This window comes from Cryptosporidium muris, genomic scaffold (genome assembly GCF_000006515.1).
Source record: "Cryptosporidium muris RN66 scf_1106632354001 genomic scaffold, whole genome shotgun sequence".
NCBI lineage: Eukaryota > Apicomplexa > Conoidasida > Eucoccidiorida > Cryptosporidiidae > Cryptosporidium > Cryptosporidium muris.
The window spans coordinates 266,855-283,814 of NW_002196578.1; the positions used below are offsets into that span (position 1 = coordinate 266,855).

The 16,960-nt window shown below is 24.2% G+C and overlaps 8 protein-coding genes across 8 annotated transcripts, besides 34 other annotated features; 6 read left to right on the forward strand and 2 right to left on the reverse strand.

Moving 5' to 3' along the window:
* Positions 1–153: 153 nt before the first annotated feature.
* Positions 154–1,125, forward strand: CMU_006250 (uncharacterized protein; the record flags this gene model as incomplete). The annotated part of the gene is made up of 1 exon (XM_002142015.1): positions 154–1,125. The coding sequence occupies one exon, from the start codon at positions 154–156 to the stop codon at positions 1,123–1,125; it is 972 nt and encodes a 323-aa protein (XP_002142051.1).
* Positions 163–198: a sequence feature (AT_rich).
* Positions 453–477: a sequence feature (AT_rich).
* Positions 1,126–1,133: 8 nt separating the features above from the next.
* Positions 1,134–1,174: a sequence feature (AT_rich).
* Positions 1,175–1,215: 41 nt separating this feature from the next.
* Positions 1,216–2,232, reverse strand: CMU_006260 (CRAL/TRIO domain-containing protein; the record flags this gene model as incomplete). The annotated part of the gene is made up of 1 exon (XM_002142016.1): positions 1,216–2,232. One exon carries the CDS (start codon positions 2,230–2,232, stop codon positions 1,216–1,218), a length of 1,017 nt encoding a protein of 338 aa, XP_002142052.1.
* A 328-nt stretch (positions 2,233–2,560) lies between these two features.
* Positions 2,561–2,689: a microsatellite.
* Positions 2,690–2,692: 3 nt separating this feature from the next.
* Positions 2,693–2,887: a sequence feature (AT_rich).
* Positions 2,888–2,912: 25 nt separating this feature from the next.
* Positions 2,913–3,205: a sequence feature (AT_rich).
* Positions 3,206–3,344: 139 nt separating this feature from the next.
* Positions 3,345–3,411: a sequence feature (AT_rich).
* Positions 3,412–3,742: 331 nt separating this feature from the next.
* Positions 3,743–3,786: a sequence feature (AT_rich).
* A 56-nt stretch (positions 3,787–3,842) lies between these two features.
* Positions 3,843–3,930: a sequence feature (AT_rich).
* Positions 3,931–4,154: 224 nt separating this feature from the next.
* Positions 4,155–4,231: a sequence feature (AT_rich).
* Positions 4,232–4,292: 61 nt separating this feature from the next.
* Positions 4,293–4,342: a sequence feature (AT_rich).
* On the reverse strand, positions 4,314–5,981 carry CMU_006270 (uncharacterized protein; the record flags this gene model as incomplete). Its single annotated transcript, XM_002142017.1, has 1 exon — positions 4,314–5,981. The coding sequence occupies one exon, from the start codon at positions 5,979–5,981 to the stop codon at positions 4,314–4,316; it is 1,668 nt and encodes a 555-aa protein (XP_002142053.1).
* Positions 4,722–4,840: a sequence feature (T-rich).
* Positions 5,557–5,587: a microsatellite.
* Positions 5,982–6,145: 164 nt separating the features above from the next.
* Positions 6,146–6,192: a sequence feature (AT_rich).
* CMU_006280 (uncharacterized protein) lies at positions 6,191–8,344 on the forward strand (the record flags this gene model as incomplete). The annotated part of the gene is made up of 5 exons (XM_002142018.1): positions 6,191–6,360; positions 6,545–6,725; positions 6,779–7,150; positions 7,225–7,981; positions 8,076–8,344. 5 exons carry the CDS (start codon positions 6,191–6,193, stop codon positions 8,342–8,344), a joined length of 1,749 nt encoding a protein of 582 aa, XP_002142054.1.
* Positions 6,466–6,539: a sequence feature (AT_rich).
* Positions 6,733–6,777: a sequence feature (AT_rich).
* Positions 7,042–7,093: a sequence feature (A-rich).
* Positions 7,169–7,223: a sequence feature (AT_rich).
* Positions 7,562–7,585: a sequence feature (AT_rich).
* Positions 7,987–8,052: a sequence feature (AT_rich).
* A 1-nt stretch (position 8,345) lies between the features above and the next one.
* Positions 8,346–8,373: a sequence feature (AT_rich).
* Positions 8,374–8,430: 57 nt separating this feature from the next.
* Positions 8,431–8,474: a sequence feature (AT_rich).
* Positions 8,475–8,504: 30 nt separating this feature from the next.
* Positions 8,505–8,532: a sequence feature (AT_rich).
* An 83-nt stretch (positions 8,533–8,615) lies between these two features.
* On the forward strand, positions 8,616–11,669 carry CMU_006290 (uncharacterized protein; the record flags this gene model as incomplete). The annotated part of the gene is made up of 1 exon (XM_002142019.1): positions 8,616–11,669. The coding sequence occupies one exon, from the start codon at positions 8,616–8,618 to the stop codon at positions 11,667–11,669; it is 3,054 nt and encodes a 1,017-aa protein (XP_002142055.1).
* Positions 10,082–10,103: a sequence feature (AT_rich).
* Positions 10,156–10,185: a sequence feature (AT_rich).
* Positions 10,324–10,359: a sequence feature (AT_rich).
* Positions 10,705–10,754: a sequence feature (AT_rich).
* Positions 10,787–10,812: a sequence feature (AT_rich).
* Positions 10,895–10,931: a sequence feature (AT_rich).
* A 27-nt stretch (positions 11,670–11,696) lies between the features above and the next one.
* Positions 11,697–11,758: a sequence feature (AT_rich).
* Positions 11,759–11,850: 92 nt separating this feature from the next.
* Positions 11,851–11,878: a microsatellite.
* A 9-nt stretch (positions 11,879–11,887) lies between these two features.
* Positions 11,888–11,908: a sequence feature (AT_rich).
* Positions 11,909–11,941: 33 nt separating this feature from the next.
* CMU_006300 (TPR repeat-containing protein) lies at positions 11,942–13,054 on the forward strand (the record flags this gene model as incomplete). The annotated part of the gene is made up of 1 exon (XM_002142020.1): positions 11,942–13,054. The coding sequence occupies one exon, from the start codon at positions 11,942–11,944 to the stop codon at positions 13,052–13,054; it is 1,113 nt and encodes a 370-aa protein (XP_002142056.1).
* Positions 13,055–13,186: 132 nt separating this feature from the next.
* Positions 13,187–13,217: a sequence feature (AT_rich).
* A 52-nt stretch (positions 13,218–13,269) lies between these two features.
* Positions 13,270–13,299: a sequence feature (AT_rich).
* A 130-nt stretch (positions 13,300–13,429) lies between these two features.
* On the forward strand, positions 13,430–15,175 carry CMU_006310 (chromatin assembly factor 1, subunit B, putative; the record flags this gene model as incomplete). The annotated part of the gene is made up of 1 exon (XM_002142021.1): positions 13,430–15,175. The coding sequence occupies one exon, from the start codon at positions 13,430–13,432 to the stop codon at positions 15,173–15,175; it is 1,746 nt and encodes a 581-aa protein (XP_002142057.1).
* Positions 15,176–15,790: 615 nt separating this feature from the next.
* On the forward strand, positions 15,791–16,960 carry CMU_006320 (uncharacterized protein; the record flags this gene model as incomplete). The annotated part of the gene is made up of 1 exon (XM_002142022.1): positions 15,791–16,960. The coding sequence occupies one exon, from the start codon at positions 15,791–15,793 to the stop codon at positions 16,958–16,960; it is 1,170 nt and encodes a 389-aa protein (XP_002142058.1).

A 16,960-nucleotide genomic window follows, 5' to 3' on the forward strand; every position in this document is an offset into this window, starting at 1 on the left:
CATAGATCTTGAGGTTGTATTGTAATGTTAGGATAACTATTCCTACGCGCTGATAATACTTAAATGTTTCCTATATTTGGAATCTCATTTCTTAATATTTGTATTCTATTATAGATAAGAAGAAAAGAGATTCCTATTTTATTCTGAATATATATGGTAAAGAAATATAAAAAAAGTAATGTTATAATTAATATAAAACCTTCAGATAAACAGTGTAAGCCAGTTAAAGAGGTATTTCCTGATACTATTGATAAAAGTGATAATATGTTATCAATAAATTATGAATTATTAGAATCAAAGTATGTTCATGATGTATATGAAACTATGGCAGAACACTTTTCACATACTAGAAGCATACCGTGGCCAAAAGTAAAAAATTTTCTTGCTTCATTTTCACCTGGTTCTATTATTTTAGATGTAGGATGTGGAAATGGAAGATATCTTGAATGTACAAAAAATTTAAATATATTTTTAATAGGTGTCGATAGATGTAAATCATTGATTGAAATCGCAAAAACAAAAAATTCTTCTTCAGCATTATTTATAGATGATTGTACTCAACTTAATATCAGATCTCATATTTTTGATGGAATTATATGTATTGCAGTAATTCATCACCTTTCTAATAGTGAAAGGAGAATTCAGGCTGTTTCTGAATTAATCAGATGTGCTAAAAAAAGTGGTGGAAAGATTCTTATATATGTATGGTCATGGAATCAAGTAGCTGATACTGTTGGTGTTAGAGCTGTTACATCAAAAGATAGTCTAGTACCATGGCACTTACAAAAAAAGTATTCAAAGTTGGGAAATGAGAAAAATAATGATTATGTAAGAAATGTAATTATAGATCAAGATAATAAAGAAATTACACATAAGTCTTTAACTACACCATATAAAACCTATAATTCATCTAATAATAAAAAACACATTATACACGTACATCCTGAGAGATATTTAATTCCACTTCAAAGATACTACCATTTCTTTGAAGAGTATGAAATAATAGATATATGTAATCATGGTATAAATCTTTATCATTCCCAAACAGAAGATAAGAGTATTATATCTATTAAGCAAATATATTTTGATTCAAATAACTGGGCTATTGAATTGGAAAAAATCTGAAATAACACATTTATAATACATTTATTTAAAAAAAAAAATTAAATATATTCTTAAGTACAATTTAATAAATCCAATATATCATTAATATTCTCAATCAATTGCTTTCAAAATATTTATAGTTGGCGTTTCAACATTATTATCTTGTAAATTATATTGTACAGTGGTTTGATTATACTCAAGAATTTTTGCAGACCAAAACGTATGCGAATCAAATTCATAATATCCACCATATTCTGTAGGAATATAATATTTATCTATAAAGTGAGATAAAGCATCAAATTCTGTTATTGAACCAGGTGATTCATATAACTTATTAATTATCTGAAACTTCCTTCTCAAATTTACATGAACTAAGAAAATAACCTTGAAAACCATTTTTACAATTCTATGTGGTCTAAATATTAGAATTTGTCCAAGTCTAATTGGAAAGTAATTAGATAATATCTTTGATAATCTTAGACATATATCAAGTTTGAATTCCCATTGTCTAGTTTTCCTAGAGTTAACTAATAAAATCATACCATTACTTTGTGCTGGTTTTGAAAAAGGGTTTTCCCTCATTATTATTTCTGTAATAAATAAAAATAGAGCAGTAATTTGGTCTACAGGACTTATATCATGTTTCTTATAATGTAAATTAATCATTATTACTACTCTTCCATGAAGATCTAATTTATCTAATATTGTAATTTTCCCACTCTTAAGTTGTGATACAATTATGGGATTACATACAGATAAATCAAAACTTTTTGTTATATTATATATATATCTAAGTGTAGTAAATGCTTTATAAGATTTACAAGCTTGCTCTACATCATTTCCATAACTTCTTAAACAAAATAATGCTATTTCTTCTCTACTCCAATTTGTTGATGAAATTTCTTTATCAGTTGTTGAATCTATCGGGGCATATTTATAAGAACTTTTTAATAACATATTATTCATTTCTTCAAGACATTTCTTTTCTGTCGTAGAAAATCTACTTTTATATGAATGTATATGTTTATCTGAACTATTCAAAGTTGAATCTTCGTTATTTAAAATCTTACTTCTATGTTCATTATCTTGCATGTTATTATCAAACTCTTGTACATCTAAATTAGTCATTGGTAAGATTATTCTCAGTGATCTTATGTATCTAACATGAATTAACTATTATATAACTTTTTTTTGTGAAATTGAAATTTCATTTAATAATTGGAGACCTTGATATTATTCCAATAGAAATATAAATATTACTGTAAATATAAAGTATAAGTATACTTTATATTCTAATTTATAATTCTTATGACTATTGGTATGTATCTTCTTAATATAATAAATCTTAAGAATAGAGAATTAGATATATCTCCTTAAATTAGAGATACCCCTTCTTTATGGCGGTTGATGCACTAGTAGTTGGCGCCATGGTGCAATTTTATATTTTTAGATTTTCTTTAATAAGATTTAGTTAAAATAGGAAATTTTCTTTAATTAATTTATTTTATAATAATTAATTTATCTTAAAAGGAATTAAATTCATTTAAATTATATTGTACTTGAAAATTATTAATAAGATTTAATTTACTATTTATAATAATCTGTAAATTATAATATATTGTCTAAATTTGAATAAAAGATAATATCTTTGTTTCTAATATAATAATCTATATAAATACTTTAAGATTTTAAATTACTATTGTTTTAAAAAGATAATTGATTTATTGTAATATATAAAAGATATTTAAATTATATTTTAAGTTTTTATAATTAATATTAATTTGAAGTAATAAGTTTGGGATATTAAGTATAAATATTTTAATAATTTATATATTCAGTATTTTAATATTAAGTATAAGTATTATAATTTTATATTGGTATTATAATCTTCAAACATTATTTTAATTTCTAATAAAAAAAATTGATTATATTTAACATATATAATTTAAGTTTCAAGATTTTAATATAATATTAATATTATAAAGTTTTAAACTAATTATTTAATAATCTTACAATGATTTAAAATATCATAGAATTATACTATTTTAATTACAATTTAATATAAAATATTTTATCAAAAGATATTCAATATTAATTAAAAGATACCCCTTATTTTTAATTATTCAAGATATTAATTATCAACTAGATCTAGTATCTTCAGAATTTAATACTAATTCTATACCTTCACGGACTCCAGAAAAACAGTCCTTTAGTAATGGAACAAGATTCAAAATTTCACCTAAAATAATTAAAATGAATTATTATTATAATCATTTGTATTTATTCTATATAAAAAAAAAAAAAAAAGGAACTAAATAGAATATACTTTTATTTACCTTCATAATTCAAATCTCCAAATAAACGAATAATTAATGGGTAAAAATTAACTTGTATAAGCACTTCAGAATCTATATGAGACTTAAACAATTTATATAGAAAATACAAAATTTGTTGATAATTTAATTAATAATGCAATGTTTATTTATTACAAACTTACTATAATGAAATTTGTCTTTCCTAATTGTCTTAATTTTTTTGATGATTCACAAAGGTTTGTAAAAATTCCTGATAAAAGAGGATTTAATATTAATTGAGACATATCTCTTTTATTTTCAGATATAGCTACAAAAAAAAAGTGTAAATAAATATTTATAGATACTTTATTAATATTAAAAAAAAAAAGTACCTTTTAGTATAATTACTCCATCAATATCTGTAATAATAATACCATACAAACCTATATTTCTAATATATATAATATTAATATTATATTTAATGTTAGATAATGATTAATAAAAAAGTAAACTTACTTATTTATTAATATATCCAAATATTTCTGTAAAGTTTCCAAAGTTATATATGTTACTTTTGAATAATTAATATCCATAGTTTTTATCCATTAATAAATCTTAAAAAAAAAGGTAAAGTTTATTTCTAATATATTGTGAATTATTAGATATCACGGATAACTTATTTATTTATTAGTAAAAACAGCGCTGATAATTAAATAATTGAATACTATTCAATCTTTAAAAGTATCTAAATATGACTTATATATAAACAATGAAATATAAATATAAAAAATTTAGTAATAAAATATATTGAATGATATAATTTTAGTTTATATCTGATAAATATTTGTCTACATAATATTAAGATTTATAACTCATAAAGTAATTATCAAGTACTTTTAATGTTTATTAAATATTTTACATTAAACTTTTATTATGATTATAAAGATTAGATACAATTTGTTGTTGTTTCTGACTATCAATATTTTGTAATAAACAATTAAAATCAATATTTGTAGTACCTTGAGATTGATTTAAATTCCATTTATCAATATTATTAGACTGTTGTATAAATGAAGATATAGGAATTTGATATTGATTAGTATTAATTACAGGAACAAATTGCCTTGTTTGTATAATCATATTCATATGATCATTATTAGAATTTGATATTTGACCTATATTTGTTGGAAAAATATTTAAACCTGAAATTGTATTAGAATTTCGTAATATGTTATTAGAAATTTGGTGATTAATTGGAATTTCATTTACTAATTTATTTGGTAATTTAATATCTTCAATTTGAGGTGAATACATATGCGTTACTTTATCTTGAATATTTTTATTATCTAATTGTTGATTATTTAAATCTTGTTTCAATTGTATATTTATTTTTTGTTCATTATATTTTTGTTTTTGTTCATCTTCATATTGATTTTCATTTTCTTGTTCTTCAAATCGTTCTTTTTTAGCATTTCTTAAAGCAAGACGATCACTTCTATCTATAGGATTCCTATTTGAATAACTATTTACTAAGTTTCCATTTGTTTCATCTTCATATTGACCTTTATATTTAGAAAATGAATAATCAATATTTAAAGTAGCTTTCCTTCTAGTTCTTCCGCCTGTAAGCATAGCTTCTGTCGGAGCACAATTACCCCATGAAGATTCAAGTTGATTCCTTATTGATTTCATTTGTCTAATTCTTCTAAGTTTAGCTTTTTCTGCTGATATTACTATTTGATATTTATTTTCTAAAATTTTACCAATTTCTTCTAATTGATTATCTTCTAAAAATGAACGATAGGTTGTACAGAGAGTATCTGAATTATCAGATAATAAAATTACATTACCATTTTGTGGGTCTTCACGGTATAATTTAAAAGTTGTATCATCATCCACAGATGTAATATACCAATAATGATAACCTAATTCATCATTACCTAAAAAAGAAGAAATTCCAAAAAAACAACATCCAGCTATTGGTTTTTGACACTTTTTGTTATAATTCTCCAGTGATTGTATAGCATTTCTAACTTGTTTACTTTCCTGAATACAACAATTAATCAAAATTCTAATAGTTCTAAGCCTTTCATATAACGCTACATCTTTATATTCTAAATTTCTATATGGATTATAATTTAATTTCATTGAATTTACATCATTTTCTTCTTTTTCTTCTTTTTCTTCTTTATAATTTAATTCTTTATTCATACTTTCAATTTTATCCCAAAACATAAATTCAATATCAATCACTCTTTCATCAATAAATTTTGTTAAATTTCTTTCTAATGTAACATTCGGAGGAAATCTTTTTCCAAGTAATCCTAATAACTTTAGATGTAAATTTTTACAATAATCTGTAGGTTCATTACTTTGAAAAGCTTCTTCAATATCTGTAAATGTCCATTTAATACTTAGATTAGTTTCATTAAGTAAACTTAAAAATCTTATTAATGCAAAGAAATGAGGATTTTCAGTTAATGGTATTTCTGGACCATCGTTATAATGTGGAACTTCTATCTTTACTTGTTCCATAATCTTGGCATTATCTAAAGTTTTATTTGTATTCTTCCTGGATTTCATATCCACTATTATAAAATTCTATGTATAACATATGATAAATACAGGAATTTGAACTTTTTTAATTTATTGGTAATAACCTGTTAAAATATTAGGCGGGTTGATCAGGGTTTTTTATTATTATATTTTAGTTTTTAGGGTTTTTGCATGTAAGAATAAATTACAGGAAAAAAAAATAATTTTATTTTTTTCTGTTTCTTTTATATTATAATATGATGAACTCTTCAAAAAGTTCTATTAATTATGGATTATATGGTACTAAAATTGTATGGGATGCTGGATGGATTCCAAGTAAGAGATTACCAGGTAAATCATATTATGGAGAATCATGGGAGCTTAAAAATAATGTTAATGATTCTCTAGAGGAATTAAAAGAACAATTGTAAGTATATAATGAATATATTTAGTAGTTTAGTTTATAATATATATATTGAGCTTTAAACAATGTTTTCTAATTATATCTTTTTTTTTTTTTTAACCCTGGATCTTATTAAATAATGATTAAAATATTAATTCAATCTTATTTATTATTTTATTAATTTTAATCTTGTAAAAATTAATCTTAGGAAGAAATTAGAAGATGATATTACTAAATGTGATAATCAAATGAAACAAATTCTACAAGAAATGACGACTTCAAAAACTAATAATATACATGATATAGATTTTAATGTAATAGATCCAAATGATATACAAGATCCAAATATATTTATAGAAAATGCACAAAATATAAAAAATCAACTTGAGGTACGACATAAATATTATTACAATTTTTTTATATTATAATTTCTTTTTAATAGGATCAAAAAAAAGAAATTCAACGTAGTATTTCACGTCTAAATAAGACTGAATTATTATTTAGATGGGATCAGAAATCTTTACCTCCATATTTACATCGTATAGATGCTCCTTGGATATATTTATTACAGAAGCAGATAAATAGAGATAAAGAATTTGAAAATTGGATTCAAAATCAATGGAATGAAACACGTAAAAAATTTTACATATCACAAGGTCTTAAACCACCTTCAATAAGTATTACAAGTAAAGAAGTTATATATGGAAATAAAAAAAAAGTTAAAAATAATAAAGATAAAAAAGATAAAAATAAAGATGTAGAAGATAAACCCCCACAAGTTGATACAAAAGATATGAAATTTTCTGCAAAATTAGTAAGTATATAATAAGTCAATATTAACAATAAAATTAATTAAATATTTATCTTTTTATCTTTTTTTTTTTTTAGATTCCTTCATCTATAACTATTTTAGATAATGGTAAAAGATTTTTTGTCACTCAAAGTTTAGAAAATAGGAGAATACTTACAACTTTAGCTACTCAATCTGAAAAAATAATGAGAGCTCAATGGAGATATATTTTATTATATTGTGGAGGGGATTTTCAAGAATCAGGAATATTACCATTAATAGCTACAATTGACACACCTTTAAACCATACAAAATATAAATCTCGTTATTCAATGGCCCTAATTAGCCCTTATTGTGAAAATGGAAATGTAGAAAATATTATTTCAAATATATCAGGTGCTAAACATCGATATTATTATACTTGTGGCTTATTACATTATAATTTATTATTAATAATTAGGGCTTTAGCATTTTTAGAAATGTTTGAAGTATATCATGGAAATATTAAACCATCAAATATATATGTTAGTACTACTGGTTTTGTATTATTATTAGGGGATTTTATGTTACCATGTAATATTAGAGAATGGTATATCGATATTGTACAGAATAAGGCAAATATACCTTATAATATATCTCCAGAACTCAATAAATTATTAAGTCATCCAAATTATAAAACATATACTGAATTAGAAGAACAAATAGATTTTTATAAGAATGATGTATTCTGTCTTGCTATGGTTTTTCTATCAATTTCTATATTATATAAACCTACTCAAACAGATCTAGTGAATATTGAAAAATATATAAAAGATGGACTTATGGAACTTGCAAAAGAATCTACTTGGACACCAGGTAAGTAATATTAAATAAGAAATATATTTAAAAAGAAAAAAAAAGTCAAAATTTAATTATATATTTAAATACTACCCATCTATTTTAATATTAGAATATGTTAGATTACTTAGTAGAATGTTAATTTTAAATCCTAAAGAACGTCCAAGATTCCAAGATCTTCTTACTGTTGAAGATTATGAAATATTTCTTGGGAAAGGCCAATTTGAAAAATTAAAAGATCTATTTAAGATAAATTTATTTAAAGAAGAAGATGATGAATTATCGCAACCAGAAGATGAAATTTTACACTTTTCTGATTTATCAGAAGGAATTAAACTACAGAGAAAACAAGGGAAAATAGAGATTTGTTCTTATATGTAAGTTATAATATATATTAATATTAATAATTTGAGAATAAAAGAGATAGAAAAAAAGAAAAAAAAGGCATATTTAATTACTAAATTGTCTTTTATTAAACAATAATAATAAAATTCTATTTACAAATTATTAAGGGAATCTATTTTAGCGGGAAATTTGGCGGTATTTTTCTTTTTTTATAAAATTATATAGTTTGTGTAATCCTTTATCTTCTAATATAAGTTAAATTTCTCTTTATGTATAAGTTTTAGTTATATTGATTAGTTATTTTATAATGGGGTTATCTAGTTCATTATTTAAAGGAAGTGATGATATAGGAATGGTTTATAAGGATAGGAATTGTGGTGAAATAATAAAAAATAAGAATTCTGGAATATCTAATGAGGAATTAATAAGTTTTTCTAATGATGTAAATGATTTAATAGATTTAGAATTTCACATAAGTCGTATGTCATATCAAGATAACTCTAATTCAATGAATATTTTAAGACGTGGCAAATCACATGAATTATATATGAACCTTTATTGTAAAGATGAAAATACAAATAATATAGAAAGAATGATACAAACAATGGATCGTGCTGAAACTTGTATATTTAAAAGAGAATCTGATATGAGAAATTTGGTTTTTTGTAATAATATATCTATAGATGAAAGGAAGTATAAGAATTATCTTATAAATAATATGATTATTGATTTATCTGGTATTAAAAAACAAAATAAACCATATGTTGGTAATAAGATTTTAAGGAGTGATGATCTGATAGATATTTCATTAAGATATATGTGTGATAGTAAAAAAGGTGATTCTTTACCATTATTTCCTTCTTCTATATATACAAATAATATTGTAACAAATCCTTGGTATTCTTTAAGTAGTATAATTTCTCAAAATTATATTTTTGAAGTTCCAGAAAATGTAGATATATTACCACTTATTGGTTATGAATTTTTTATTGACAATATATCTATTAGAAAATCACCAAATCTTCAGAATTTATCTTTTTTAGAATGTTTAAGATTATCATTAAGAAAGAATAGAAATGTTCATTTTAAGATTATTAAACCTCAAATTTGGATAAAACCAATAAGAGATGATAGAAATAATTTTGGTGTATCAACAATTGAATATGAAAAAATTGAAGAAAAACAAAATTATTTTTTTATTCATAGTTTAGTATATTGTACTGTAATTCAGGGAACTATAAATATTACTAATAGTAATAGTAATTCTAAGAAAGAAATATGGTGGAATTTTGAAATTGAAGATAATCCTGAGGGTTATGATACAATTCATTTACCCTTAGTAGATTCCCTAGGTAATGGACTATTAAAATTAGAAAAGTGGTTATTATTGGAAACAGTGAAATATCCAAAATCTTGGATACCTTTCATAATTCCTAAGAATTTATCAGAATATATTACATTGATGCCATTATCTGAAATAGATAGTCTTATGACAGATGCATATTTACTTTGGAAAAATAGATTTTTAGTAAAATCTTTAAACTATTATAATACATGTATTACCTTACTTATTGATGAGAAAAATTTTAATAATAAGAGTTTTTTAAGATTTTTAAATGAGGATCATATATCTAATTATATAATTTGTTTTTCAGAATTATTGAGTCAATTTGAAAGTTGGAGAAGGACTCATAATATTAATAGTAATTATTTTATAGAGATGATATCACTTATTTGTATTAATTCATTACTTATATCTGATTATCTTTTGGGAATATTAAATTTATTTTATAAAGATTCAAAATTACCAATTGCATTAATATATATGATTGATAATCAAGATAATGATATATTAGAATTTAATAAAAAATATTTTACACTTCTTATTATTTTGGCTAAGATTACAACATTAAGAAGTTTAAGTTTAAGATTCTTATTACAATATCCTTCAAAGGATTTCTTAATAAAATATTTAAATTCACGTATACAAAATATATCAAATAATAACCTATCTCTTATAAATATATTTGAAAATATATTAAATATTATAACTAATGATCAAGTGATTTCTAGTGCTATTGAGACTTTTGCATGTAATTTGGATATAATAAGGATTCTTAAAATGAATTGTCATATACCACAAGCAATAACTTTAGATATTTTAATATCTTCAATATTATTTTTTGCAGAAATAAAACAAGATATTTCAACCTCAATATTTATTGGTGAAATGTTTTGTGAAGAAGTAGGAAGTAATATAATAAATGATAAAGATATAAATAAAGATAATTTTGCTTGGAGTGATTATTTTAAAACTTCAGAATTTATTAATATTCAGGACTTTATAAAGAGTATGGATTTAATATTATTAGATGACGATTTTAATATACATATGGATTATTTAACAAATATCTATATTAATTCTAATAATATTGAATTATTAAAACAAAGATTAAAACGTGTATATGAATCATTAAGAATTAAAATATATAATTTAAAAATTACATTAAGTCCTGAATTTATTAAATTTCTTGTTCCAAAAGCTACTAAAAGTGTTAAAGAAGAAATGACATATTTAAGAGGAACTTTATTTACAAAAACAAATATATATAATATAATAAATCAAGAAGATGATCTATTTGGATGTTGTCAAAATCAAGATATTCAACAAGGATCTCCAAGAAATATATTTGTACAAAGTAATATATCATCCTTTCCTGAAGTGAATAAGTCACTTATACAGAACCAATATTTTATTAGTTCTAATTCTTTTACATCAATTGAAAATAATTGGAATAGTATAAATATTGGTAGGTCATCATTTAAAATTTTTTCATTTATCCGATCTTTAATTACAGGTCAAAATGGAGGTATTCAATGTTGTAATACTGATCATACTGATTTTAGAAATCTCTTAGATTTAGCAGATGTAGGTGAAACACATTCAGTGCTACCTACATGGAATGTTATAGAAAATTCAGAAGAAAATATACCAATTGAAAATGAGGTTTCTAATAAGATAGCTGAAGAATTAATATTAGATTGGATTAAACTTAGATGTTGGAATTTTGCAAGTACAGATTTACGTTGGATTGATGGATGTCGTTATATTGGAGAAGGTGTATATGAGACATGTTTAATGCAAATATCACCAAATATGTTAATTGAGGATATTGTAGATAAGATATTTCAAGAAGTATATCATTCTGAAGTACGTAAGAGTCTTAGAAATATTACATTTGAAGCACATAGTCCATTGATACTTGTTAGAAACTTTGTGATCCCATTTGGAGAATTATTAATACCAAATCCTAATATTGAATCCTTAATAGAAGTAATAAAACAAATTTCTTATATTTAAGTCCATATTAGTCAATTAATTATACTGAATATTAATTTATACTATTTGTTATTTGTTTATACAATATATATAAGATTATTATAATAAAAGTATAAAGACATTATTCACCGCCCTCTTTAATACTATACCCTTATCTCATATTGACATTTTTATTTTGGAATAAAAATTACTTTTTAGAGTTAAAAAAAAAAGAAAAAAAAGAAAAAAAAGACAAGTCGATTAATTATATTTATATAAAAGCTTTATTACAAGTATAATTTAACTATTTTAATATGAGAGAGAATAATATAGATGTAAATGTACAAACTACTAATGAAGATGACAATTTTGATTGGGAAGTAGATCCGGAAAGATTGAAACATTTAGTAGAGAAATATAAAGGGGAGGAATTTCCATTATTTATGGGTGAAGATGTACTTGATTCTAATAATGTACATATACAAGCTCTTCAATCCTTAATTTATGATGATGAAACACCAGAAAGTCTTGCAGAGCAATTTCGAATAGTAGGTAATGAATATTTTCAAGATGGTCCAAAACGTTATAAAGATGCAATTTTGTCATATACACGTGGTATAAGACAAAATAGTAATAATAAAAAGATAAATTCATTACTTTATTCAAATAGAGCTCATATTTACCTTTTAATGAAACGATATGTTGACTGTGTTAATGATTGTAGATATTCATTACAAGAGGATCCAACTAATATTAAAGCTGCATATCGTGGTGCAAAAGCTTCTTTAGAGATGCATCTTTTTCGTCAATCATTAAATTTTGTTAATCATGGATTAAAATATGATAATAATAATGAAGAACTTTTAAAATTATATCAATTATCTAGAGATAAATTAGAATGTATAGAAGAAAAAAGAAAGATATTAGATTTAAATAATGAAGATAGGTCTCAAAAAGATAAAGTACAATTAATTATTAAAGAAAGAAATTATCAGCTAAATGAAGCTATTTATGATGCTATATATACACATCATCATAATATAAACTTAAAAAATAATGAACTTATATTTCCCATAATGATTTTATTAGATGAGGTTATGCTTTGTGAATTTATATGTGAAGCTAATGAAAATTCTAAAATAAGCGATCATTTAAAAATCATGTTTCCAGGTGATAGGTTTCTTGAATGGGATTCTCAAAAAGTATATGTTTGGAATAAATTAAGTATATTTTATGAATCAGGGTATCCATATGAACATACTGTATGGGAGGTTTCTATTAATAAAACAATTAAAGAAATTTTAGATCAGATTAAGATCATTCCAAAATGTCCTACATTTCATATTATTGCTAGTAGTTCTCAATATATTCAAGAATTTACTAATACTATATACAAAGTAATTAAAGATCCATCTCTTATAAGTTAATATATATAAGAAATTTTTTGAATCTTGTGGAATTATTTAGTTAATGTATTTTGTTCTTTATATAATCTTTAGTAATACATTTAATCTAAAAAATCTGAATATTAGTTACAATATTAAGCGGTATATATAGACATAATTAGATATTAATTATTTATTATTAAAACTATCGATACCCCAATGAAATCCTGCAAAATTTGTTTTATATAGAATGAATCTAAATATGAATTTATATTTTTATATATTTAGTTAGAGACAAGAATTTATTTGAATATAAATGCAAAAGCTGTGTTGGCGGTATCACGCGTAAGATTATATTAAGACCTGGATAACCCCACAAATACAATAATAAAGCTTATAAGAAGATTTATATATAGAATGAAAGTAGAGACACCACAAATTATATGGCATTCTAAAGATAGCAAGTTTGCTGATAGAGTCTATTCATTAGATTTTCAACCTGGATCATCACGCTTAGCTACTGCAGGAGCAGATGAGTTTATTCATATATGGGAAATAATAAGAGATTCAGAATGGAAATTACGTATTTTATCACGTCTAATTGGTCATGAAAAAGAGGTTAATTGTGTAAGATTTAGTTCAAGTGGACATTTTTTAGCATCAGGTGGTCAGGATGATTCCTTATTTATATGGAAACCCACAAATGAGAAACCACAAATGTTATTTGGCCATAATATTGAGGATATTATAGGATTTCCTGAGTATTGGAAAAGAATTACTTTAATAAGATGTATGGCACCAGTTATTTCCTTAAGTTGGTCCCCAGATGAATGCAAAATTGCAGTTGGTACTGAGGATAATAGAGTTTCAATTTGGGATACCCATACTGGTAAAATTTTAAGACAATTAGATGGGCATAACCATATTGTAATGGGAATTAGCTGGGATCCAAAAGATCAATTTATAGCATCTCAAAGTTCTGACCAAACAGTAAGGTTATGGAAATGTAAAACTCCAAAATTAAAAAGAAAGTCTCAAAATCAAGTAGTTATACCCTATAATGAAGAATCTAAAGAGAATATAATAGAAAATAAGAATAAAGATATAGAATATAAAGACGAAATTTTAAATAATGATATTAATATGTCATCAAATTTACAATCTTCCAAACTTTCGAATATTAAAACATGGAAATTATTTCAAACAATAAAATATGAATTTTCTGAAGTATCTAAGGCAAAACAAGTAGATACTGAAGATAATGCTATAATTAGTGATGATATATCAATAGGCAATAATTCAAAAATAAGTTCATCAAATATCCGTCGTCGTTGCTTATTCTTAGCTGAATCAGCAACAACTACCTTCTTTAGAAGACTTGATTGGTCTCCCAATGGAGATTTATTAGCTGTTCCAACAGGGCAATATTCAATAAATGAAGCTTGTAATAATAATTCATTGTGTGTTCCAGTTTCATATATATTTATACGTAGTGAATATTCATATCCAGCTGTTGTATTACCATCTCCAGATGGACCAACAGCTGCTATTCGCTTCAATCCAGTTACATTTGCTCCTTTACCAGAATATCCTGGTGACATGGATGATAAAAAATTCCAATCTTGTTTTATTACTAAAAGAAAAACTGCCCCTGAAAATCCACAAAGTTGGTATATTTCAAATAACCAAAAATCATCAGATTTAATATCAATATCTAATAATCTAACTCCCCGATATATATTTGCTATTGTAACATTAGCAGGAACTATATATATATATGATACACAACATATTCATCCATTAATAGCAATTAGAGGTTTACATTTTCAAGGTATGAATGATATATCATGGAGTAGTGATGGCCATAGTCTTGCAGTAGCATCCTCTGATGGATATATTACAATTGTATTTTTTGAAGATGGTGAACTAGGTGAGGTCATTTTGCCTAGTAATATCCCAAACAATTCAAATATAGAGAAATCTATAATATATTTAGGATCTAAGTCTATTAATAAAAATAAAGAAGATAACTCTGAAGATTTACATTTTCAGAATAGATATACAAATGAATCTGTAAATGTTGATGATGGTATATATATGAAATCTAAACGTAGAATTGCACCTACTATTTTGGCCTCATATGATAATGAGACTACTGAATAGTTATAATTGAATATAAATAAATTAACTCATTAGTGTAATAATATGGTTGGATGTAATTTGTTATTATTGATTATCCTTTTTTTATAAATAGCTTTAATATATCTAAATATTTAAGAACTGTGCACATTGACCGCCATTTTTGGCGCCTTTTATATGTAACTATGATTTCTGTTTTATTATAGAAAATAGAGATACACAATAAGTATATGTTAAGATACAAAATTGTTTAAAATATAATATTATTCTATTTATGTAATTTCTTACCTTTAGGGATATTCAGGCTATTTTATTTTTTTATGAGACACAAAGATACGTTTTAATGAGACAAGAAGTGAAGGATTTGTTTACCACACATGAATATATTTCAGGCTCTATGTAATAATACTTGGATGTGTGTGTGTGTCTACATACATAGTGATGTATGTCCATATACACAAGCTAATAGATGAAAATCACAGCATTAATTATAACCAAACGAATAAATAGAAGAGGATTAAACCTAGAGGAAGGGCTAGAAGGAAATATATAAATATTATCTATATATCTATATATCTGGCTGTCTTTATTTTAGTGTACTAGATTTTGATATTTTATAAGTCTTGGCACATATCGACAATGAGCTGTAAAAATGCAGGCACTTTGATGGATATATTGCGTGAGAAATATGAAAATAGTGCGATAGTTACTCTGAGTAGCTTATTTGTATTTGTTACTTTATGCAATATGTTCATTATGTATCGTTTATTATTGGATGTAATACCATTCCCAATTGGAGTGACATTTTCTCAGTTATTAGTGGGAATGATGCTAGCTTATGTATTAGGTGGATTTGATTTTAATAAAGTAAAAGAAGAGACATTAAGTAAAGCAAGTGAGTATGCAGGTCCAGTTGGTATCTATTTATTAATGTTTACTATTGCAAATATTTTATTAAAGTCTACTCCAGTAATAGCAGTATATCCATGTATATTAGCATTAGCTGTAGTTCTACATCACATATTCCGCTACTTGTTCTGTGATCAAAGGAATCTTTTATCATTTAAAACAGTAGTAGTTACAGCATTGTCATATATTGTAGTGTGTATGGATACCAATTTAGTTCCTCCAACACTATTGGGTTTATCTATCCTTTATGCAATTTCTTCTGCTATTTTCCGTGCAGTGTGTTTGGAGAAGGCATTGCATATAACAGATCGCGATGCCAATAAGTTGTATAATGTCCAGGTATTCTGTGGCGTTTTTGCTCTATTTATTGCAACTATAATTTTTGAACCTGAGTTTTTCTTATCTGCTCAATCAAAGAGTATTTTGGAAATATTGTTATCATTAGGATGCTTGGTTACGGTAGGAACTATTCCATTTGTAAAGAATGTTATTGCAAATAAGCTAGTAACTTTGGGACAACAGGCTCCATGGAGATTTTCAGAAATTATTTCAGTTGCTTTATTCTTTGTATTTGGTGGATTATTCTTTGAATGTGATGTAACTGTTATCACAGTAGTATCCTTTTTATTAGTTATTACAGGTAGAACGATGTCTATGATTGATATTATCAATAATGATAAAGCAAGACAGAGTATGCATCATCGTGCTCAACATTCCTTGGCTTTTAATGAATTACATGATGATACATCTGCAGAGGTTGACCAACCAGTAAATATTGATGTTGGAGATGGAGTAGTTACAGATGTGTATGAACAACATGAAGGTACAGAACATGAGGATGAGGAAATAGATCAAGAAGCTGGATACATTGAACATAGTAGTGATGCCGAAGCTGAATAA